Source organism: Phaseolus vulgaris, chromosome 3 (genome assembly GCF_000499845.2).
Source record: "Phaseolus vulgaris cultivar G19833 chromosome 3, P. vulgaris v2.0, whole genome shotgun sequence".
Taxonomy (NCBI): Eukaryota; Viridiplantae; Streptophyta; class Magnoliopsida; order Fabales; family Fabaceae; genus Phaseolus; species Phaseolus vulgaris.
The window spans coordinates 1,967,007-1,993,355 of record NC_023757.2 but is presented as its reverse complement, the minus strand read 5'-3'; the positions used below and the strand labels follow the sequence as shown (position 1 = coordinate 1,993,355).

General features: G+C 25.7%; 2 protein-coding genes, 1 long non-coding RNA gene and 1 pseudogene across 3 annotated transcripts; 1 reads left to right on the top strand and 3 right to left on the bottom strand.

Moving 5' to 3' along the window:
- Window positions 1–1,215: 1,215 nt before the first annotated feature.
- LOC137806183 (protein TIFY 6B-like) lies at window positions 1,216–5,287 on the bottom strand (annotated as a pseudogene).
- Window positions 5,288–8,033: 2,746 nt separating this feature from the next.
- Window positions 8,034–9,336, top strand: LOC137806182 (uncharacterized). Its single transcript, XR_011080314.1, has 2 exons — window positions 8,034–8,139; window positions 8,953–9,336. It is a non-coding gene; the product is annotated as an uncharacterized lncRNA (long non-coding RNA).
- Window positions 9,337–11,882: 2,546 nt separating this feature from the next.
- On the bottom strand, window positions 11,883–15,160 carry LOC137806181 (probable peroxygenase 5). Its single transcript, XM_068606166.1, has 6 exons — window positions 14,922–15,160; window positions 14,657–14,779; window positions 13,887–13,972; window positions 12,814–12,908; window positions 12,279–12,404; window positions 11,883–12,191 (listed from the first exon to the last, which is right to left on the bottom strand). The coding sequence occupies exons 1-6, from the start codon at window positions 15,079–15,081 to the stop codon at window positions 12,044–12,046; spliced, it is 738 nt and encodes a 245-aa protein (XP_068462267.1). The 5' UTR covers window positions 15,082–15,160; the 3' UTR covers window positions 11,883–12,043.
- A 5,195-nt stretch (window positions 15,161–20,355) lies between these two features.
- On the bottom strand, window positions 20,356–25,400 carry LOC137806180 (probable peroxygenase 4). The gene is made up of 6 exons (XM_068606165.1): window positions 25,290–25,400; window positions 24,199–24,303; window positions 22,987–23,072; window positions 21,814–21,908; window positions 21,608–21,733; window positions 20,356–20,714 (listed from the first exon to the last, which is right to left on the bottom strand). The coding sequence occupies exons 1-6, from the start codon at window positions 25,327–25,329 to the stop codon at window positions 20,567–20,569; spliced, it is 600 nt and encodes a 199-aa protein (XP_068462266.1). The 5' UTR covers window positions 25,330–25,400; the 3' UTR covers window positions 20,356–20,566.
- Window positions 25,401–26,349: the final 949 nt, after the last annotated feature.

Genomic DNA, 26,349 nt, shown 5'->3' with positions numbered 1-26,349 from the left:
CAATGTTTTTGCTACCAAATTTAGAATATAAATAATTGGTAGTTAAAACCTTGGTAACTAATTAGATACTAATTTAGAAACTATTTATCAATTATAAAAATTAATTTAGAAATCAATAACTTTTTTTAGTGTTTAAAATAATCTCTAATTTAATCACTATAATAATTAATTATTTTTTATCTCTAAAATTAATTTTTATTTAATGATTTTTTTGAGTGATTCATTTATATATTTAACATATTACATATTAGAATTCAAGAATTCAGATATGAGATTACTTAAACTAAAACAATTTCATATTAATTAATTTATATTTTAAAATAACAAAAAATGTATCCACTGTAGTATTTTAATATTTCAACAGTAACTCATCTATTTTTTAAATATTATTCTCTGATATGTTTTAAATTTCTGCTGTTCTTAATTTTAAATGTATGATTTTTTTCAGTATCTTTTACTAATTCTATATCAAAATTCATTTCCTTTCAACATTTTGTCTTTGTTTGGCAAATTAAAGATAAAAAATATAGGAGAAGAAGGTAAAAGCACAATTAGTAGAATTGAAAATTGAGTGATTTAATGAATGTATAGAGAATAAACATAAATATCTAAACTTGCTTTTATTTCCAACACTGTAACAAATTGTCTAATGCTATACTGTAGGAAGGTAAAATCCAACAATTTTCAAGTAATAAGGTAAAGCCCTACACCAAAAATAATGAAACTAAGGCTCTACCTAAGCACTCAACACACTTTTGATACAATAATCTCACCATAAGTTCTGATAAAAATAAGATCATGCAACATTACTATATTACAACTTACAACAACTTTTATCTACTCAAGTAGTCTCCTTTACAAAGAAGAATAAGTTATTACACTACAAGAAAATCATTTTATAGTAATTAAATTTAAAAATAAAAAATAATTAATTATTATATTAACTAAATTATATACTAATTTAGAGACTAAAAAATTATTGATATTTAATGTGATTTTTATATTAATAAAATATTATAAAATAGTTTCTAAATTGGTATATATCTGTTAGTTACCATTGTTTTAACTACTAACCACTTATGTTCTGAATTAGTCTCTATTAGTCTTATAGAGACTAATTTAAAATCTAAAATATTAGTAGATAAAACTTTGGTAACTAATTTAAATACCAATTTAAAAAATATTTTATAATATTTTATTAATAATAGAAATCACATTAGATATCAATAATTTTTTAGTCTCTAAATTAATATTTAATTTAATTAATATAGTAACTAATTACTTTTTTATCTTTAAATTTGATTACTATTTAATGATTTTCTTGTAGTACTACTATCCTTGTTCAGTTGATAATAGTGCATCAGCACCCTCACTTGCACTGGTGTTTGAAAGAGTTGCACTATGCTCTGCCATATTCTCATACTTCTTGTTTGTTGAGGTTATATGGTGCTGCACTCAATACCCTACATTGAGAAACACCTCAAGACTCCAATAATTTGTTTACCATGTAATCATTTTTTTTCTTTTTGTGAAGTGATAAAAACTATGTATAGACTAACCTTTCTTTGCGCTTCTCCAAAAATCGAGCCAATGATGCCTTGCGAGCCTGTGGCACAGCTGCATAAAAGGGTAAAAGATGTCAACTTCATTCAGCAAACCTTCTCATTCTACTAAATACAAACACTTCGCAATGATCAAACACAAATATCAGCAGAGAGATACATCCCTTGTTTACTATAAATTTAATTTATCTTATCCCAAAGCAGAAATATATGGAGATATTATGAAGTGAACTTTAAGCCTAACTCAACTTCATAGAACTAGTTTATGAGGTAAGGTTTGCACCCACTTATATACTATGAAATGTTTTAATCTCTGATCGATGTGGAATCTCCAACCCCCTCACGTTAAGAGTGACAGCTCGTGCGTGTGACAACATATTATGAGTGGTCCAATAACGATCCTATAGCGAGTGGTCTAATAAGTCCAACAAACTCTTGCTAGGATAGGTTCGAACTGACATACCATATTAAAAAGTGGAATTTAAACCTAACTTAACCTCATAAAGCTGATTTTATGAGATTGAATTAGACTTAAAATTCATTTTTTAATAGAAGAACTAAAGAAACATTAAGTACCGAACCTGATGGCAGCATGGTGGTTGTGTTGACTACTTTAGGAGTCTCCACTGTGTTAACAGACAAAGGGGTACCACCAGATGTTTTAGCTGCCAAAAATTCATCACTGCTACTTGAACCACTAAGTGACTGTGCACCAATATGTGAAGAAAGAGATAGAGGACTTGAAAGTGGCATGGTTTTACTAACATGCACACCATCACCTCCTGCCAGTGTCAATCTGGGTGCCTCAACATTAGGCACTACCACATTAGAAGCAGCTGATAAGTCATTCCTTGCCATCAACATGATAGCTTGTGCCTGAAGAAAAATGGTCAAGCATCAACCATTAGATGCATTCTCCTCTTCAAAACTGAGTTCTTTTATTCATATGAATAAAAAATGCACTACAAGAAAATCATTAAATAGAAAACAATCTTAAAGATAAAAAATAATTAATTGTTATATTAACAAGATTAGATATTATTTTAAAGACTAAAAAAATTATTGGTATCTAAATTTGTTTTTATTATAAATAATTTCTAAATTGGTATCTAATTAGATATGAAGGGTTTAGATACCAACTTTAAAATATAAATAACTGGTAGTTAATTAGATACCAATTTAGAAACTATTTATCAATAATAGAAACTAATTTAGAAACCAATAATTTTTTAGTCTCTAAAATAGTATCTAATTTAATCAATATAGAAACTAATAATTTTTTGTCTCTAAAATTGGTTCTTAATTAGTGATTTTCTAGTAGTAAATGAGAGAAAATACCTTTTGAGGAGAGATATCATCAAAGACATTCACAGTTCCGGCATAGAAGATAGTGAGTTTAGGAACAGATGCAGATGGTTTCACACGGTTACTTCAAAATGATACAAGTTAGAGAATAACAAGTTTGTTCATTGCAGTACAGCACTCAAATAATCTCTCTAGATAACTGTTCAAGCACTAAGAGTGTAATTACCATGTTTTGGTCATTCCAGGAGCAGCATCAGCATCAGCACCAACTATAGGAAGAACTGAATGAGGTGCTGTAACAGGTATTGCCCTGAGTAGTGGCTGTTTCATACCAGAAGCATTCATATTCTGACCAACAGTTGTAAAATGATTCTTTAGGGATGGATGTCCCATGGAAACTGGAATTGTTTGCTTGGGAACTGAAAGCATCTTCACATCATGAGGGCGATTCATATAAACTACATCATGTAGTGCAGGATATGGTGCCAGGGAAAAATGAATGCCTCCTTGTCCATCATGATTGAGAGATTTCTGAGAAAATTACATTCAGTGAAAGCAAAGGGATTAGCATCAGCTTATGCTTTGTTAATGTGAGATCAAGCAGAAGAAACAAATCTATCAGAAAGATGTTTTGAACCAACATACATGAAATAGTGCAATAAGTCTTAAAGCTAGGTTCCTATCTAAAGAGGGGTCTTTTAAGTTCCTCTATTTGTTGGAAATTTGTGTTTGACAGGTTTTTTTTTTATGTTCTTTTGGAATTTGATGTGTTAGTATACTCGCTGTTACCAAGAGTAGGTTCATGTGTAGTTGATATTCTGAGCTTTTGTGTTAGTTGACAGAGATTGATTTAGGTTGGGATATTAGGGTCTATCATTTTATTTTATTTTATTTTTTTATAAGGATTAGATCATCTCTAAAGTGATTCATATTTATTTATTATTTCTTACTCATAAAAAAAGTCTTCAAGTTAGGTTGAGATTTAAAGTTCAAGTTCATAATTCAGAAAGATTAGGTTCCGATCTAAATAAGTAGAAATCATAAGCAGATCTATACCAACTTCATTAACAAAAAGGTTTTCCTCTGAAACCATATATTGGACAGAAAATAAAGAGTACAAATCTGATTTTTCTGGAGTAATCTGATATGCTGAGAGTGAATATGTTTGACTCACTTCACTTTAGTGAATATAAAGCCTAATCAACGAACTTTTGTGCTAATTTGCAGTTTTGAACAAATACACAAAAACTGAGAGAAGGTGTATTATTCAAACCTGAGGAGTATTCAAAAACATCAAATGAGGATGAACAGATACTTTGTTCATGAAGGGCCATTTTACCATTCCTCCCTTTGTGAAACCTACACACCAGCAAAGGAACCACCACCATAAATTTCAATCTTATTCAGGAATTTTGTAGGAGTGTTGGCAAAATTGATTTTTTTTTAAAAAGTGAAGTGATGTTTTTATTATAAAAGCAAATTAGTAGTAAAACTCAGTACCTGTATTGCTTCAACCCAAAATCATTTTAGCACCCAGAATTAATTCCTTCATGTGAAACCAAACCAAACACCTAAAAATTTAACTAAAATCATGCTATTTGCTATTTCAATGTGACTCTGAAGAATCTAGAAAACCAAACACAAGCTAAATAGACTGCAAAGGATGCACAAGAGATGAAGAGGAAAAGAGAGGAGATTGTCAAATTTTACTGCTTGGCATCAATCTAAGCATCACTGTGCAGAAGCATCATGTAGAAAAGAACTGAAGAATCATTTCTTTTTCCAATTTACAAATTTCATACACAGTCACATGCAAAAGTTCAAACATAGAAACAAGAGTCACAACATGTCTAGCTCCACTGGTTTTTTTATCAGCTATAAAAATTAAATAAATAAGAACCATTTTGAAGTGTTTGAACATTCACTCAAAATCATTCTAAAGTGGAGCTAGACTAGTGAAATCTATCACACATGAGCCTCTACCTATGCCTGCATCTCTGCAGCTGCAGCAGAAGTAAAGTTGCAGGAACAGCTTTCATTGTTTAAAGAAGGAGCAAATAGAAACTAAAATATCTCCAACCTTATCAACCAAGAAAATTTAGTAACTGGTTCAGATGTTCAATTTCCCAAAAAAAACACTGAAAAGCAACCAAAAAATGAAAAGAAACATTGAAGTGGAGGTGAGAAAAAGAAGAAGATAATAGAAACATGCCTGTGTCTTTGCACCCGCTATCATTATTCATCTTTTCCTTGACTACAACCAGTGGTTCTTTCGAGTTCAGACCCAGAAAATCCCTCTCCATTTTCAGAGCAAAAGACTAAAGAAATTCAGAAACCCACTTCAAAAGTTTCTTTCTTTACAACCCAAAAACTAAACTCAAGCAACCCTTCTTCCTTCTTCACATTAACCAACAAGAGAAGCACGGCATAGAAAATAAAGCTATTAATTATTATTATTATAATAATAATAATAACAAAACATGTCGTAATAACTGTAGAAAAACAAAATAAAAAAAATAAGAGTTAGAGATTAAAAAAATTTATAATATATAAAATAAGAGTTGGAGATTTTACATCAACTAAATATTATAACATTTCATAATATATAAGTTGATACAAACCTATTTTAGAGGTCGATTTTATAAAGTTGAGTTGGACTTAAAGTTCATTTTTTAATATGGTATTAGAGTCATTTTAAGTTTATCATAATGATTGTTTGTTGGTCTTATCAGATCACACATTATCAGACCTACCATAATATATTGTTATTGTCTGATGCACGAGCTCTCACTCTTAATGTGAGAAAAATATATTATAGATTTCATATCGATTAAAGATAAGAGCATTTCATAATATATAAATGGATATAAATAATTTTTATAAACCGATTTTATAAAAGTTTGAGAGAGGAAGGGGTTGAAAATGCAATGGAGTAATTAATTTGTTTGAATCAAATATTGAGATATTGGCCACCAAGTTTTGTTTTTCTTAAGAAAAATAAAAGAAAATAATGAGGAATTATGAAAGGTTGGTGAGTTACCGGTAGAAGAACCTGATAGTCCGGTATAGGACCACGTGCGCGTCTGTCACACCTTACCATACTTCTTGTCGGTGTCCGACAGCGATCTCTTGTACCGCAACCCTTGTTAAAATATGCACGTGTGTGTAACACGTGGCTACATGTGCTACCCTTTTCTATTATTAATCATATAATATTCATTTTAATATCTTTTTCCCTTACCACCTAAACCCACATAACAATAATAAAAATATTCCAATGTGTCAAATGATGAAATTCTACACAAAACTATAAATAGTTTAAAAATTGCAAGTATTATTATGAACAACATAATTTATAAAATCATTCTAACTATTATTCTTTTAGTGTATTTAAAAGAATGATAGATTGAGTTTGAGTTTGATTTTGATAAGATATATTTAAAAGAATTATTTTGATTTTGATTTTGGAAGTGAGTTTTATAGTTTTTGGATTTCAAATTTGGAAGTTATTTTTGTATTTCATTTAAGTTTCTAGATGGTCATATCCGAAAGTGAGTTATGAGTTTTGAATTTTCATATTCGGAATGGTATGTTGTAAATGGTGTTGAGGATTGAGTTGCATAACTCATTTATGTTTGCTTACGGATCTTGACATCCGAAAGTTCATTTATGTTGTCCAAGTAAGCTTCTGAATGGTGAAATTCGGAAGTGACATATTAGTTTTTGATTTGTATATCCAAAATTTTGTAATTTGACTTACGGATATGAATATCCAGAAGGCAAAATTTTTAAATCATTAAGGACAAAACAAATATTTTACGTCAGTGTGTTGGGTACAGGTCTGAATTGATATGGTGCAGGGAGAATCAGCCATGAAGTTTTCTTCATAGGGCTCAATTTTGTATGAAAGAAAATTATAAGGGTATTTCTTCATGCACCCCTACATTTTTCTTTCTGCACTCCTACATTCTATGAATACCAAAAATATCCTTGATAATTTTAAATAATTTTGGAATAAGAGTTCATAAGCAAAAGGTATTTTCAGAATAGGGGTTCCATAAGTAACATGTGTTTTTTTAATAGTAAATCTAGAAGACAAAAAGTCATTGCAAAACATCCTTTCTGGAACATATTTTTTTAGTTTCCAAAATGGTAAATCCAGAATTCATAAAATGTGTTTCAGAAATTATATTCCGAAAATATTTTGGAATGAGTAATTTTTAAGTCATTTTTAAAAGAGGTAAAATGGTCTTTTTGGAGAACGATGGGGTGCAGGAAATCATTTATTGGGGGTGCAGGGAGAAAGAGCCAAATTGTAAATAAGGTTGGGAAGGAGGACAAGGCCTTGCTTCTGCACCCCTCACAAATTACTCACTGCACTCCCAAAATTTCAATACACTCATTGTAACCTTTTATAACTTATAACCGTACACATTGAAAAGAAAAATAGGTTTCGGATATTTGAACTTATCACAATAAAAAAAATAGCGATAAATATAAAGATAAGATGGTGATTATATAATGATAAAATTGATCATTTTTATTTATTTTTATTGATAACAACATAAAGACCCTTAATTTTTTCTGTAGTGATATAACCTCACGAATATTAAATATAAATTCTTTAAATCTTCTATAGTATTATAAAAAATTTCAATGTGTTGGAAATGCAATTATTTTATTAAAAAAACAGATTCTTATAATTTATTATTTAGTTTAAATATTACTAAATATGCATTTTATTGAGATATAGTGAACGATTTACCTATTATTTATTTTATTTTATTAATATATAATTAATTAACTTTCCATAAATATTATATATAATTTGACTGTGACGTCTAAAGAAGAACACGTCATCTATATAATTAGTATCATATAAAAATTATTTAACATGTTAAAGTAAACTAATATATTATCAAATGACATGTTTAATTGAATTCAAATTTAATACTGTTGTTCTTTGTTCTATTTAAGTTTATATAAATTTGAAATAATTAAACAATTTTTTTTATCTTTTCTACAATTGGTTTATTATCTCTTTTTTATTTATTTGCATGAGATTTATAAATTTGAACTTACGCTGACGGTTTGGTTTGAATTTCTGCTGCATCGAATTTGAAAGATAAGCAACATAAGGGTTTTCAATTATTGATCCACCATTTCACCACCATCTTCATATAAATCAACCAAACTCCATTTCAAAACCCCTTCTACAACTACACTAATTCATTGCTGCTTCATTCACTCCATTCAGAATATAATGATCATGGTAAGTACCATCTTTCTTCTGTCTATTTTTCCTCTCATTTCATTTTCAGAGCAAAAAATTAGGGTTTGTTTCAAAAGGGTTCTCCATAAAAAGAATAAGAGAACAAATTCAGTTTTCTTTTAGTTATGTATAAGGAGTTAATTATGTTGGTCAATTACTTATGTCAATCTTTTGAAAACAATTCTAAACTAGTATAAGTTCTAGTTTTTCTTTTGCTGATCACAAAAAAAAAAAAGTCGAGATGTTATGAATTCTGTTTTGAAGACATCATATAATCGTAGGAGGTTATGTGAGGAAGTTTCCTGTAAAGGAATTGGAATATTTCTTACCTGGACTTTAAGTATAACTCAACATCTTATATATTATGAGATGTTATAATCTCTAATCAATGTGAGATCTCTAACACCCCTCGCATATTAAGTGACAGCTCGTGCGTGGGACAATATATTTATGGGTGGTCCGATAATGGCCTGATAGTGGTCCGATAGCGGGTGGCACGATAGGCCCAACAAACTCTCATTAGAATAGACTTGAAATAGCTTTGATATCATATTAAGAAGTGAACTTTAAACCTAATTTAACTTTATAAAATCGACTTATAAGGTGAGGTTTGCACCACTTTATATACTATGAAATGTTTTAATCTCTAATGAAGGTAGGATCTCTAACTTCATTTTATTCTTTGCTGATAAAAAAATGTATAAAAAGACAATTGGTATTATTAGCTTATACAAAATTTGTTAGTCAATCAATTTTCTCTAAGCATGTTCTTAATCTGTATTTATTTAGGTAACAATTTTTTGTTTTGTGCAGTCTCTTACAACTTTATTGTTTAGGTCAATGGTGAGGCTTGTGACATCTTTTGTTGGTGAACCAGCAAGTTCAATCTCAACCCTGTTATACTACAGTGGTCTTCTTCCTCACAATGTCATTCTTTTGAGAATGGTTCGCCATGAGTTGTTAGATCAAGAAAACTACCTCTTCCATCTTCTCATTTCTATAATGACTTGTTGGTGGTGAATGTCAATTTATGCCTGCAATTTTTATTCATTTTCAGTCTCCATTTTCTTGTTTATTGAATTCAGTAAGAGAGAATTTATTTTTATTTTTTTGTGAAGGAAGAGAATTATGAAATTCATATTTGTTGTTTTGTACCCTTTGGAAGTGATTATTGTAAATTGCATTAAATTTTCTTAATTTTCATGATGTGTGGTATACTTAGTTTGATGAAAAGTAAAGAGCAATGCTAGATATACTTAATGTGCATCTTCTTTTTATCAAGCATGTCTTAAATTGTTGAAAGCACTTTTTTTTCAATTAGAATGTGAATTTGAAAAATGAGATAAAATTAATTGTTTTCAATGGAATTTGGGATTACTTTAATACAAAATTAAATAGGTCATGTGGATTTTTGTGTGTGTAGAGTAATAATCACGAGAAAGTTTCAATTTGAGTTATTTAAAGAGTATATAAAATATTTTGTTAAACTTATTAGAAATATATTAAAAAGTGGAAATCTGAAAAAAGCAACTCAACTCTGTAAAAATATTCTTATACTTATATTTATGGAAGATGTTTGATTTTTTAAGTAAACGTAAATGTAAAACTCATTGATTACCAAATAGATTCTTGAAGATGAAGGTGGTGAAATAAATGTGGTACGAAAATAATGAGAAAAAGGGTGCTGGAATTAAAATTTAAAAACAATTTGAGTGAATTTAGAGAGAAAGATTTAAGTAAGACAAGAACTATGAAATGTGATAGAAAAAAAAAACTACTTAAAACTTTATGAAATGTAAAAGTAAAAAGAAGATTATCAAGGAAAATTCAAGAATTTGTACATGGAATCAAAGAATTCGATCAACAAGAACTATAATATTGACGTTTCTTTTGTCATTTCACATTTTTTTATTTTCAAACAATATAAATATAAATAAGTAATGTAGATTTAGGATATAGGTTTAGATTTACAATTTATGTTTTTTTTAGTCCATTTGACCTAACTTATTAAACTAGAAGTCAAAGATCTGTCACAACGAGTTGGTCCACTAGTCATTTTTTTAAAATTAAAAGTTAAAATAAAATTGTTTAAAGCGTTAACTTTTTTATATTGTTTAAATTTCAAAAGACAAAATATTTTTGAAAAACATTATCACAAATGTTTATCTACTTTTTCATGTTTAGTTTCAAATGGGTCTCACTCTACTTAACCTATCTAAGCAATTTACCTCTACATTTTTCTTCTTGCAACCCTACATTCTTCAAATATATCGAAATTATCCTTTACAATTTTAGGTGTTTTTGGAATAGTGATTCCATAAGTAAAGGGTATTTCTGGAATAGAAAATCTGGAATACTGGAACACCTTTTTCAGAACACATTTTTTTTTTAATTTTCAGATTGATAAATCCGGAATTCATAAAATATGATGTTCTAGAAATATTTTGAAAAAAATAATCCGGAAGCCATTTTTTAAAGGAGGCAAAATAGTTTTCTCTGAAAATGATGGGGTCCAGGAAGAATTTTGTATAGGTGCAAGAAAAAGTTGTCACCTATCTATCGTTTACACAACATTACTCATCCTGACATGGGCTTGAGTCTACTTGAACTATTGTAGGCCCAACATGGTTGCACCCAAAGTGGGCCTAACTCGATTCGACCCAAAAATAATTGACTCGACTTGATGTGTACCTAACACAACTCGCGACTCAACTTAGTCAAATATTGGTCTGACTTAACTTTGTCCAGTATGGATCCAACTATACTATGCCCAAGGTGAGTCCAACTTGATTTGAGTTTAGATAAGTCAAACATAACTCAATCCATGATGGTTCCGATTTGTTTGGGCTTGATCGACCCTTGCTCGACCTAACTTGTCCCAACTTAGGTCAAGTCTAACTTAATCGTGATTTTAATTCGTTAAGTTTGATGCGTCTCAGCTTAACTTAAACTCAATATGACTAGATCCATGTTGACAATGTATATACAAACTTTTTTTTAAGTTTTTCATTCTCAATTTTAAATATCCCATGGATTGATCATTGTCCATAAGACTTTTGGTGAGATTTGATCCTATAGATTCTCTTTTGTGTGGATTTTTTTGGTCATGTGGGCCTTTTTGACCCCAATCATACTCTTTGTTGATATTTTCATTTTGCCAAGACATTATCCTACCACAATATATTTGGATAGAAGTACAAGTAACAAATTCTTATATTTCATCGCCTTAGATCTCCATTAAGAATCCAAATTTAAAGACAATTAATTATTACTAGAATTATACAATAACATATTGGTATATATAAATATTGTTTTGAATTATCTGAGAAATTTTTATTTATTTAAAAAGTCATAGAAAAAAGTTGAATTAAAAAAAAAGTATTGACATTGAAATGTATGATTAGATTTCATAAAAGTAATATACTCCATTAAAAAATATTCTGATGAGAATGACAGCGATACATTACGAATTCAATTAAAATTAATTAATTTTAAAAACAAAAATAATATGATATTGAATTTTACAACTAATTAAATATCAATTTATATATTAATATATATATTTTAATTATTAAAAAAAATATCTAATTTAGTTAATAATAATTAATTATTTTTTAAAATTAACTTTTATTTAACAATTTTCCTATAATGTAAATAAATAAATAAAATAAACAAAACAATGTATAAGTTTGGACCAATTTTACTTTTAGTGTAAATAAATAAAAAATAAAGAAAGAAGTATATAAGTTTGGACCAACTTATTCATCATACAAATGTTTGTTATAAAATATTGTCTTTCTTACATCAGTGTGCACAAAGTTTTTAGACAGAAAATACCTTTGAGTTGGGAAATACAAGAATGATGAACACAAAAAAAAAAACATAGACTTTGAATGTGCGATTTTCAGTTGTTTTTGGTTGAAGAACGTTGTTTCTTGAGCTGTTCAAACAAGGTTCCATCATAAACAGCTCTGATTGCATCTTTTTGCAGCAAACCATTTTTGTCTTTAGCAACTTTGTAAAGTACGCTCCATTCCACGAAACTACCAATTCTGTTTCATTGCAACATCTCAACAATTACTCTCAATAATATAATATTAAGAACCTATTCAATTCTATAATATATATCACAAACTCACCTTCCTGCTAAATCCTTAGGCTCTCTGTTTGCCTTAATCATCTCCTTCAACTCATCATATGTCAAATAATTTGGATTTGTATGTGCATGCTTGCTGAAAATTGCTTCAAATTTTGAAGGAACAAACCTAAAAAATACACCATAAGTGTAACAAAAACACAGATTTATCAATATGCAAGTCAAAATATATATATAAGATCTCATATCGACTAAAGATTAGAACATTTCATAATAGGTGCGAAGTAGTTTCTGTATGACGGTTGAAAAAGGGAACCAGAGCAGCAAACATCACAACTAGAGATATTTTATCTTATAAGTTAATTTTATAAGATTGAGTTATGTTTAAAAACATCACAACTAGAGATATTTCCTGCCACAACAGTTCCCTATACACTATCGGATCTGTTATCTTATAAGTTAATTTTATAAGATTGAGTTATGTTTAAAGTTTAATTTTTTTAATGATATAACTTAATTTTTTTATAATTAAGTAACTAAAATGATTAAAAAAAATATTTTTTTTTAATAAACTATACCTTCCTTCAGTATCATAGGCTCCAGTGTCACTTCCATGTTTGCCTCGTTGGATATTTTTAATTTCAATTGGGAAAAGTAAAGATGGAAACTTTCCCTGCACCATTAGAAGTTAATAAGTGATAGAAAACAGACATTTTTTAGCATTTTATTTTAATTAATCAGTAGTATTTAAAATATCAAACAAGTTATTGAATCAACTAAATGTGTATCTTTTTTACTAAATGTATTATAGATAACGAAATTATTATTAACTGGGTAAGTTAATATATAATTTCGATTCACACAGACTGCTTAGAATAAAATATTATTGTTAATTTTTAGTTACATTTAATTGAAAATGAACATTATATGCCATGGTTAATTAATTATCAGAATTTTATTTATAATAAAGATAAAATTGTTAAAAAAATACTACACTAAAAACAGTCATTAAAATTGATGACTACAGAAAGATAATATGTAATTACTCTAATTTATTGTAATTATCAAGTATTCACTTTGAAAAAATTGTAACTATTAAAATTGATTACTATAGTGAGAGTTGTTTAAAAGGATTATTGAAATAATTGCAAGTACTGTATGTGGAAAAATGTGTTGAATATGAGCTAAGAATCAATCATTATTTAATGGGCACAAATTATTTTGAAGATAAGAATTTTGTTAAAGTATGGGGAAGGGATAAGATGCATTATGGGTAAGGGATAAACTGAGATCAAATCATTATTCTTATTCCACCACTCTTATCTCTTTCTTTCCTTCTATTATTCACCATCACCCTTTTTATTTACTCTCAATGAATAATTTTTATTCAAAATAACCCCTTTTAATAAATTTCATTTTAAATCATCCAAAAAGTCATTAGAAAAAAAATAAACTTTAATTTAAAAAAAAATCAATAAAAATAAAAAACAAAAAGGAGGGAATAGTTGTGATCCAATTTGTCATTCCTAACCAAAAGAAACATAAACATGAGTTGATTACTAGAAAAGGAAAATGTAAACGACCAAGTATTTCCATTTTGGTTAAAGAAAAAAGATATTAGAGATTTGGAAAAAGAGATAGAGAGAGTTACAGGACGAGTACTCCCACTCAGAAACACATTGATGAATATAGCACCTCCAGTCGCCAATAAAATCCCACTCCCAATTTCACGCATACCTGCATTTAATCAAAATAAAAATTTATAAGATCTCAGTTAATAAAAATTTTGATATTAAGTATTATTATACAACTTGACATCCCTCTGTCTCGTTGTTCTTCTTAAGTAAGAAGAATCATCTTCTTCTTAAGTAAGAAGAATCATCTTCTTCTTAAGTAAGAAGAATCATCTTCTAACTTAAGAAGAAGAATCATCTTCTTCTCTTAAGTAAAGGAAGAATCATCGATCTTCTCTTAAGTAAAGGAAGAATCATCGATCTTCTCTTAAGTAAAGGAAGAATCATCGATCTTCTCTTAAGTAAAGGAAGAATCATCGATCTTCTCTTAAGTAAAGGAAGAATCATCGATCTTCTCTTAAGTAAAGGAAGAATCATCGATCTTCTGTTAGATCTCTAGAGACAATCATCAACTTGACATCAAAACTTAATCTTCAAATAACAATAATCATCTAAAATTTGATTTTTTCTTACAGTAAACAAGTATTTCATTCGATTACAGAAAATCTCACTTCCTTTGAGTATTACTGATTAGTTCTGGTTTTTATGCTTTTCTGTACATCATTGGCATGATCTTTTGGACAGATTCTTCCCTAAAAGCCCTAATCTTGTTTTCTCCAAAAGGACCAGATTGCAAGAAGGAAAAAAAAAACTGATAGTTGAAAGGGAAAGGAAAAGCAGTGAAAACCTTGAAAAGTTTCCCATGGATAAATGAGACCATCTTTGTTTCTGTCAAAGAATGCAGCATGCTTCTGCAGAACGTTCTCTTCAACTGAAATGGATTTTTCTCCAATTGGTCCTGCTGCTACTCCTGCAAACATGTTCATTGGATCAAGCAAAAACAATTACAGAAAGTTTTTCAAATTACCTTCACAGAAAAAACACACTTTTAATAGAAATTTCTATGAAAACATAACCCAAAAAAATGAAACACAGAGCTATTTCATGCATACCCTCTTGTTTCTGGTTGAGTGAGGGTGGTGAAGAAGCCATGTGGTGAACCAAATTCAGAAGCAAAATACAGTTTTTTGGTAATAATAAGCTATGAAAAGATATATATGAGCTGAGATGTGTATCTATATGTGTATATATATATATAGGTGTGGGGTGCATATGATGAAGCAATCATGGCCCTGAGAATTGGACACGTGTAAGATCTTTCATAATCTGATTCCTATCTTTTGCTTCTTCTTCCACATAACGCAACAGCTGTGATATCTCTTTCTGCATGTTCATGTGGGAATGGCATTTAATTGCTTTTGGAAGATCAACATTCAAATCATTTTGTTCTAGAATTTTCCCAGTACAAAAATTGGGAAAAAGACTATTATTCTATGAAAACTTTACTTTATAATACGTTCGAGATCTCATATCGACTAGAGATTAAAGTTTTTCATTGTATATAAATGTGTAAACACGTTGGAGATCTCACATCGACTAGAGATTAGAGTTTACAAACCTCAATTCTATAAGCCGATTTTATGGGTTGAGTTAGACTTAAAGTTGACTTTGTAACATAATATTATTAATTATTTAGAAATGAAAAAATATATTTATAATAAAGAAAACAAAAAGAGTTACCCTCCATATGTGTGACAGTAATTTTCTTCCTGTCTTCATAATTCTTGGTGTCCCACATGTTCACCTTTATATAGACTTTTATGATTACAATATTTTTTTTTTGTTCTTTCTATTATTTATGATGACAATATTTGTTTGCTTTAATTGAAAAAATAAAAGGAAAAGAAAAAAGAAACCATCATGATCAACATTGGATAAAATATCATTTCTGGAAATTGTATCGAACAAATAAGAAAATAATAAATAAAAACAAACAAATGAAACAAATCAAATAACATATATAATTTTATTTAAAAAATCTAAGATACAATAAAATTATGAAATAAAAACTAATTTTTATTGATAAAAAATGATTAGTTATTATAATGACTAAATTAAAGACATTTTAAGAACTAAATAAATTTTTAGTTTCTAAATTAGTTTCTATTATTATTGTTAAATGATTTTTAAATTGGTATTTAATTAGCTACCAAGGTTTTACTTTCTAATTATTTAGATTTTAAATTTGATAACAAAAATCTTAGTTGCTAATTAGATACTAATTTAAAAACTATTTAACAATAATAAAAATTTTATTTTTTAAAATGATCTCTAATTTAGTTACTATTAATTATTTTGGTATCTAAAAATTAATTTTTATTTGATAATTTTCTTGTAATGATAATTTTATTTAAAAAATCAAAGATATTTGAATATTGCTTTAAGCCCTATATACCAAAATTAGACCATAAATAGTTTAAGTAAACTAAACTCATTTGAAAAGGATCATAAAGCTCTCTTAACTCTCCATTTTTATGCTGAAAAAGAAAAAAAAAACTCTCAATTTTTATATTCAGAAGATTCAAATTCAATGTGTGACGTAATTTAAAAGATCAGACTGTTTTAAAAAAGCACAATCACTTATTTTGTAATAACTTCTGGAAAGAACTTTTGAAGAATAAGCAATTATATATATTGTTTTTAATTTTGAAGTGACAAAACCATGTATGACTAAAGAGCATTTAATTTCTTACCATTTATGGACTGTCTTAAATTGAAAGCAAAGTGTCCCCACAATATGGTTTGAAGTTGCCAGAAATTATTGAAGGATCATATCTGCCACCATAATTAAGTTTCACACGCCACAACATTTTATCTTTTATTTTTAATAAAAAATAATTCATCCTTTAATATAGAAAAGTATTTTTACAAATTTTGTTAAGAACTAATGTTAAAGGGTTATCAAATGAAAAATAGCATAAAATAAAAAAAGGAAACTAAATCAAACTTTTACAGAAAAAATAAAATAAAAAATCCATAAGAATAGCCTTAGCAACTACATTCAGAGTTTAAATTAAAAAATAAAAATTAAACAAAGAAAATAAGGCAAACAAAAGAAGATTCTCTAATTCTCTAATGTTTAGTTCATATAAAAACAACAAATAGGGACGATTGAATCTCAAAAATCAAATCACATTAATATTTGTTTGTATTCAACAAATGTGATAAAATTATATGATATTGATGCACGTCATTATCATTATTTTTTTCTTGGGTTGACTTAGTTTGGAGGTCATATTCACTTCAGTTTTAGAAGGGCATTTTGATCTCTTGAAGGTTAGAACCAGTTCATTATATTCACTTAATGATTATCTTTGTCAATATTTTTCAGCCCATAACTTAGATATCAAATTGGCTTCTTATAATATATTCGCTATCAAGATGACCTAACATGACTTTTGAGCCTCCTGTTCATGACTTGAAAAAGATTCAAAATAATTTTGCAAGACTAAATCTTGATAAACAAATTTATAAGTAACTCGTTTTTTAGCAACTAATTTGGGATTTGAGATGAGAATTCTTCTATAAAAAACCATAATTTTCAGTAGGTAATGATATTTTTTTGTAACAAATTCTCCTATTCATGGACATCATCTAAAGAAAACATATGAACAAAAATACCATCAAATAAAAGTAAGACCAAGATTTTGTAATTAAATATAACTTTATTAAAAATAATTACCTAAACATTTCATCAAAAGTTGAAATCAATGATGGTTAATATCATAACTACCGTCTAATTAAATTGGAAATATAATTGTTACATTAAAAAAATTGTGTTTTTTATGGACACTGCAAAATATAAGATGATGGTCTTATTCCAATGGTCACAACACCTATCATTTAGTACATTGTATAAAATGACATTTTTCAATGTTTGCAAAAAAGTTTTCTTCTTTACTTTTGACAATGAAAACAAACTTGTCAGAAATCTTCCTTTATCATGTGGCCAAAGTTATTTCTTTATACACATGTCTTTAAGAACCTTTTGGACTTCAAGATTATCTTTTAATTTCTTAGGGTCATTAAATAAAGTATACAAAACATTGTCATAAATGTTTTTTTGAATATGCGTAGCATCTATACACTGACATAACAAGTTGGTTTATGTTGGTTTCCCAATAAAGAAGGTCAAAATTTTCTTTCTCCATTGTTCTTCTCCAACAACTTTGGCAACATTCTTTCCTCAAACCCTCTTACTTGTATTTGTAGGCTCTAATGGTTTTCCAAATGTAACATTGAGACCCTCAAGTTGTTTAAATATGTCTTCCCATAATAAAGGTATTGGTGCATCCTTTAATTTATTTCTTCCATTAAAAAGAGATAGAAAATCAATATGAATTTGTACTCTCTATGTAAAAATCGACAACATCCCATTAAACTATTTTTTTCCCTATATAGCCAACAAGAGTTTATGTCAAAGTTACAAGTAGTGCAATTAAGACTAGTGTACATGTTTCATCCATATACCTATCCTAAAAAAGTCACTAATTATCTACAACAAAGTTGCTCGTAATGAAAACATTTATTTTTTTTAATAGTCAAATACTAGCGCACTATCCAACCATAACTCCTTTGGATTCTATTGATGAATAGTTCTAAGTATACATCAATATCATTTCCTACTATTTATTTTCTAAAAATTTTCATGAAAAGAATAAAGAAGTTTATTCCATACACTCCAAGAAAAGCAATTGTATGGAATGAGTACTACTTGCTTTATAGAAAAGTTAAATGGTTTTGCAAGTCAAAAGTTGATGCTGCAAACAACAGTAAAAAGAATCTAAATTATGTAATTGACTTTTGGTGTTATTCATCTATTTTATATTTAAATTATATTAGTTTTAATATAAAAAATATATATATTTTAGAATATTAATATTTTCTGTAAGTTGAATAAAATTAGATAAAAAACTTCTATAAAAAAAATTATTGAATAAAAATCAATTTAAAAAATAATAATAATTAGTTGTTATATTGATTAAATTAGAGACTATTTTAAAGATTATTTTTTTTAATTTTAAAATTAATTTTTATTATTGATAAATAATTTTTAAATTAGTATCTAATTAGTTACCAAAATTTTTGTTACCAAATTTAGAATGTAAATAATTGATAACTAATTAGATAGCAATTTAGAAACTATTTATCAATAATAGAAACTAATTTAGAAATTAATAATTTTTTTTTTAATTTTTAATTTAGTTACTACCAACTAATTAGTTTTTATCTCTAAAATTAATTTTTATTTAATGATTTTTTATAAATAGAATCCAAAATTCCTGAAAAAGTGACATGTATGGCAAGTTTGATCGTGTTAAATGTAACGTGATTATTGAATATTTTCCCGTTTGGTTGATCTAAAGAAATGAAATTGATAGAACATGTGATGCCGACGTGCCAAACAAAGAAGATCCATTTGTGTTAGGCTGTTGAGCAGATACACCTAATAACTTTTTAGCTGGCATTTATGTAACAATTTTTCCTTTTAAATTTTTCTATTAAACAATAAAAATTAATAACTTTTTATAAGTTGTTATGTCAATTTTCTAATTTTAAATTTATGTATAAATTAATTTTGACTTTATATTTCTATTTTTCAAATTCCTTATAATTTGTTTAAACATGTTCTTAATAGTAACAAATTAATTACATTTTTAATTACAGAAATATATATTATTTATTATTGTAATAATTTGTAAAAATAATTATAAATTTAATATTTTTTTCTCAATTTAATTAAGATGTCAATTTCAATAATGATGATAATTTTTAAGAAAAAATTATATAAAATATTAATTTATTTTTTATACAAGAAAATCACGAAATAGAAACTAATTTTTAGAGATAATTAGTTGTTATATTGACTAAATTAAAGACATTTTAAAGACTAAAAACAATTTTGGTTTCTAAATTAGTTTATATTGTTGTTAAATGGTTTCTAAATTTGTGTCTAATTAGTAACCAAAGTTTTTGCTGCCAAATTTAAAATCTAAATAATTGGTTGTTAATTAGACACTAATTTAGAAACCATTCAAAAATAATAAAAATTAATTTAAAAATCAATTTTTTTTTATTCTAAAATGGTCTATAATTTAGTCATTATAACAATTAATTATTTTTTTATTCTAAAATGGTCTATAATTTAGTCATTATAACAATTAATTATTTTTTGTTTCTAAATATTGGTTTCTATTTCATGATTTTTTTTTGATAGGTTTCGTTTTATCATATTACTTTTTTAAGATATTTGTCCAACTTTTATTTTATTGGAAGAATTTTATTATACTTACATTTTATAAAAAAAAAATCTATTTATAGGAAAATGGTTGTTTAAAATTAAAAACAAATGCTATGAGGACATTACTTCAATTAGAAGTTCAATTATAGATGTTAGTTACTTCAATTAGAAGTTCAATAATACAAATAAATTGTAGATAATTAAATTTCTTTCTTATTTCATTATATACACACCACAACAATGAATTTAAACTTAACAAATTCCAAATATATATGTATATGATAGATGACATATATACATTTAACTTGAACAAATAAACCCAAAGCAAATTAAATAAACTATCACTCTCTATTCTTAAAAATCAACTTCACCATCTTGAACAAATTCTTGTTTTTACACATTATTGTGTCTATATATGAAAGAAAAAGAAAAATTATCATTAACTTAAAAAATGAATCACTTCTTTTGTTGTGTTGAATGCTCCTTTTTCAACATTTCAAACAAGCTTCCATCATAAACTCCTCTTATTGTTTCCTTCTGTAGTAAGTCATTCTTGTCTTTGGCAACTTTGTAAAGGATTTTCCATTCAACCAACCCACCAATCCTTTCAATACATGTTAATATTTTTTATTAGAAAATAATGATAATTAATAGTGAAAATGTTTATTCCATCACTACAACAAAATTATTAAATAAAAACTAATTTTAAATATCAAAATAATTAGTCAGTATTGACTAATTATAGACCATTTTATAAATTAAAAAATTATTAGTATCTAAAATAGTTCTTATTATTAATAAAAATTTATAAATAGTTTCTAAATTGGTATCTAACGATTAACTACTATGTTTTAGATACTAACTACTAACTACCACTACAAAAAAATCATCAAATATAAACCAATTTTTAGAGACTAAAATAATTAGTTTGAATAGTAACTAAATTATATACCATTTTAGAAACTTAAAAAAAAAATAGTTTTTAAATTATTTTCTATTATTGTTAAATAATTTCTAAATTGGTATCTAATTAGCTACCAAGGTTTTAACTACCAATTATTTGATTTATAAATTTGGTAGCAAAAACTTTGGTTGCTAATTAGATATCAATTTAGAAACCATTTAACAATAATATAAACTAATTTAGAAACCAAATAGTCCATAAAATAGTCTCTAATTTAGTCTTTATATCAATTAATTATTTTTAGTTTTTAAAATTGGTTTCTATTTCATGATTTTCTTTTAGTGAACTTATGTTCTAATTTAGTCTTTATTAGTATTTTAGAGACTAATTTATAATATTTTATTAATATTAGAAACCACATTAGATATTAATAATTTTGTAATCTCTAAATTAGTATTTAATTTAAATAATATAGTGACTAATTATTTTTTGTCTCTAAATTTAATTATTATTTAATAATTTTCTTGTAATAATTATTTAATGATTTTCTTATAATGTAATAATGATAGAAATTAAAAGGCAAAAATTTATACCTTCCTTTGAAATCTTTGGGGTCTCTATTTGCTTGCATCATCTCCATTAGTTCATCATATGTTAGGGCATTTGGATGAGTATGTGCATGTTTGCTGAAAATCCCTTCAAATTTTGAAGGAACAAACCTAGAAAAATGGTCATAAATTAACTAATATTATCAGAAAATTAAAACAACAATATGAAATTAGTGAAAATTTTTTACTACCTTCCTTCATTATCATAGACTCCAGTATCACTGCCATGTTTGCCAAATTGAATGTTCTTGATTTCAATTGGGAAAAGTAAAGATGGAAACTTTCCCTAAAACAAAAGAACCAAGATAAGTGGGTATTAATAGATTAAGAAAATGTTTTAAGGAAATTATATGTTTGTTCTTAAAATTAGAGTGATTATTCAATCAGCCAAGATATTAATTACAAGTTTAATGATCGAATCAATGTTGAATCATAATAATAATTTATTATAATAATTAAAAAACGCGTAACATAATATTAAAAATATAATATCATAATTTTATGATATTAAAAACTAAAATAAATATAAATTTATATGTTTTTTTAGATTTAAAATGAATGAAAATTTAAAATAAAATATGTTATTGTACTCAAGTTGATATTTCAACATTATACATCTATGTTTATTAATAATAACAATTTTATGGATAGAATAGAAAAGAAAATATAAAATATATTAGGTTATTTTCTAAAATAAAATAATATGTTAATAAGTTTTTTTAATCTAATTTTTACCAATTTTGTCATTTTTTTACTACTTTTTTTCACCTGATTTTATGATATAATTTAACATTTTTTTATATTTTTTGGTCCAACAAGTTTTCATTACTTAGGTATATATATATATATATATATATATATATATATATATATATATATATATATATATATATATATTATTTACTCACACCCACTTTTACATCTATTTAACTAGACATATTAAAAGCTTATATAATAACTTCTAATAAATTATTTATTGATGAGTATCACGTGACATTAGATTTTGAACCATAAAAAATTATTTAATTACAAATATATATTTTTAAAATATTATAATTCTTGGTTTGAACACATATGTCATCATATACCACATTAAGGACAATAAATTTTTATTATTGAAATTATTTCTTCTACTTTTTTACACTTACTCTATAATCAATGGCCAAAAACTTAATCTTAAAAATAATAATGGTTATAAAATTTAAACATAAACAATAATGGAGGTAATGAACAAAATTAGATCCTCGAGATTTCTTTTTTAAAATACTGAGGTTAAAATAATATAGTTTTTTTCCTATCAAATAGTAAAATAAACATAAAAAAATTGAGAAAATAAAAGATTTAAAAGGAATAAAGAGAAGTACTGGACGAGTGGTTTGACTAAGACCCAAATTGATGAACATAGAAAGCCCAATAGACGAAACGATCCCGTTTCCAATTTCACGTAACCCTGCATTTAATCATAAATAAAAATTATAATATTTTCTGTAAAAAAAGAATCGATGATTCACACGAATTATTTTGTAAAAACATAAAAGAAATGTTAACCCAGAGAGTGAAATCTCTTCTTTTTTTTCTTAAATAAAAGTTATTTAAAGTTTTTTATATGTACTAAAATTCCATTTTTTTATTAAAATAAGTTACTAAATAACTTCATATTTTTTAAATATATAAAAAATCATTAAATAATAAGCAAATTTAGAGATATAATATAATTAGTTATTATATTAACTAAATTAGATATTAATTTAAAGTAGTTTCTATTATTAATAAAAATTTATAAAATGGTTTCTAAATTTGTATTTAATTAGTTACCTAGTAACTAATATTTTAATTCTAAATTAGTCTTTAAAAGACTAATTTAAAATATAAAGTAATAAATAGTTAAAACTTTGGTAGCTAATGCTTACATACTAATTTATAAACTATTTTATAATTTTTTTTTAATAATATAAACTATTTTAGATATTAATAGCTTTTTTTAGTTTATAAAATAGTTTTTAATTTAATCAAATAGTAACTAATTATTTTGGTCTCTAAAATTATTTTTTATTTAATGATTTTATTGTAGTGTATTAAGAATGAGATTGTAGTGTATTAAAAAATTAAGAATGTAAGTCAATTGAGTTTTTTTAGTGAGAAGATTATTAAATATAAACTAATTAGAGATAAATAATAATTAGTTATATTAGTTAAATTGAATATTATTTTAGGAATTAAAAAATGTATTGGTATCCGAAATAGTTTCTATTACTACTAAATAGTTTCTAAATTGATATTTATTTAGCTACCAAAATTTTAGCTATCAACTACTCTACATAACAATTTAGAAATTATTTATTAATAATTGAATTACTTCGTATACCAATAATTTTTTTAGTCTATAGAATAATATCCAATCTAGTCAATATAATAATTAATTATTTTTAGTTTTTAAAATTTTATTTAATTATTCTTTTAGTAATATTAAGAAGTGAGGAATGAAAAAACATCTTAATTTTTCTTCTATTAGAATTGCAATTACAAAAGTGCAACTAAAAGCCTAAAAATGAGGTTAAAGGGAAAGAAAAAGTAACCTTGAAAAGTTTCCCATGGATAAATGACACCATCTTGATTCTTGTCAAAGAAAGCAGCATGCTTCTGCATAACGTTTTCATGAACTGGGATTGGTTTCTCGCCACCTATTTTAACAACATAACATAACATTATAATAAACACAAAATATTATTTTAATGACATATATATAATTTTGGACTGTCATATATGAGTAATTATTTCTTATAAAGTGCTTAATATCTCTATTAATTGTAGATGAGAATATGAAAAGTTGGAGAGAAATAATTTTGTGAATTAGATTATGTGTTAACAAGTATTTAATAATTAGATAAAATGCAATCATTTTAAATTTTAAAGGTATGCAAATCAAAGAAAATATTTTATGGTGACTAAAATCAAAATTGTCTTATTTTATAAAGACTAAAAATGGTGATTATAAATTTTAGGTTTAAGAAAAGAAATTCTTTATTATAATATTTTTTTTAAAATTTTGTTTCCTTTTGAATGTTTTCATTTTGATATTTAAAAGAAACAAGTTAATATATATTTTTTTTAAATTCATAATGACGGTATTATTATTATTATTATTATTATTATTATTATTTCCATATGTTGTATATGTGAATGTGTCATGTATCAATAAATTAAGTTTGACTAAAAATATATTAGGTTTCATTTTTTGTTAGAATGTTCAATTATAATAAAATTATTAAATAAAGGCTAATTTCAAAGATAAATAATTAGTCAATTATATTAACTAAATTATATAAAAATAATTAATAATATTTTATATAATTTCAATTATTAATAAATAATTTTTAAATTAGTATCTAATTAGCTATCTAATAACTATCCTAAATGTTATTACTCTCTTGAAAAAAAAACTATTTTAACTATTTTTTTTAATTGAGACCAAATTAAAAGTGTTAAAAATAGTGGGATGAAATTGAAGAAATCTTCATGAATATGATTTTTTTTATTAAACCTAAATTTTTCAAAAATGAAAGATAAGCACATATATAAGAAACAAAATAGTTTATTGCAAAATATAAAGAGTAGCACCATTAAAATGGAGAAAACTCAAAACACATCCATGAAAAGAAAAACATACCCTTTTGTTTTGTGGTTTGTGAGGAAGGAGAAGAAGCCATGGATGAGAAAAATTGGAAGAAGAGAAGAAAAGAGAATAGTGTAATTTGTGAGTTGGAATAGAAGAAGATGGTTAAGTAGTGAAGATAGTTAAGTTTATATATATGTTAAAAATGGAGTGTGGAAGGCTTAACGTGTAGAAAATGATGACCAATCTTACACACAACTCATAGAAAAAACCATTTTTTTCATTAATTTTAGAAGAGAAACAAACAATGCTTGAATCTTAAAACACTCATTCTTCAAGTAGGAACAAAAAAAGAGTGAAGTGATAAACTAACCAATTCAAATAAACCACAAAATCACTAAAATTTTACAAAGAAAAAAATTTCTTCGATAAATATAAATTATTATTAATATTAGATATTATATTATTATAGTTATTTTGCTTGCTTTTTCTTTTACGTTAATCTATCTCAATAAGTCTAATTTGGTGTGCACGTAATGATTATTGGTGAAGCCATTGTTGAACTAAAACTTTACACAATGAATGTAGTTCACATTTATTTGCACTTCTTTTTGATAAATTTTGTTGTGTTGTTATCTTATTTGAAAAATAAGAGACAAAAATGTATGTGTTAATTATCTTGTAGTATAAAAAGTGTAAGAATAAACATATAATTTACTCATAAAAAGTTTAGTTTTTAATGATAAAATATAAACTACGTGTGATTAATTATTAAAATATTTAGATAAGAACAATATAATTAAAATAACTTCTTAAAATCAAATAAACAACAACTAATATTAATATCTTTTTTTTTTTCAAAAATAAGATCCAAATTAGAGAAAAATTCTGTTACTTTTGTAGGTTATTTTAGTAAATTCAGTGTTTTTAAATTCGAATGAACTAAACCATGTATACTAAGAATATAGGTTCTATAAATAAAAATAATAATATTAATAGCTATTTATTTATAAATAAAATACAGATTAAGTAAATCTAAATATAAAAAATGTTAAAAAATCCTATATTGAAAAATAATCCAAGTAAATTTTCAATTTTTATTTATTTATACAAT

Excerpts from the sequence above, each read along its gene's own strand:
- LOC137806181 (XM_068606166.1), bottom strand. The coding sequence starts at position 15,081 with ATGCACCCCACACCTATATATATATATACACATATAGATACACATCTC. Across the intron at positions 14,780-14,921 it reads ACTCAACCAGAAACAAGAGG|GAGTAGCAGCAGGACCAATT; the intron begins GTATGCATGAAA and ends ACATGTTTGCAG. Across the intron at positions 13,973-14,656 it reads TCCATGGGAAACTTTTCAAG|GTATGCGTGAAATTGGGAGT; the intron begins GTTTTCACTGCT and ends GATTAAATGCAG.
- LOC137806180 (XM_068606165.1), bottom strand. The coding sequence starts at position 25,329 with ATGGCTTCTTCTCCTTCCTCACAAACCACAAAACAAAAGG. Across the intron at positions 24,304-25,289 it reads ACAAACCACAAAACAAAAGG|GTGGCGAGAAACCAATCCCA; the intron begins GTATGTTTTTCT and ends TTGTTAAAATAG. Across the intron at positions 21,909-22,986 it reads TTAGTCAAACCACTCGTCCA|GGAAAGTTTCCATCTTTACT; the intron begins GTACTTCTCTTT and ends CTTTTGTTTTAG.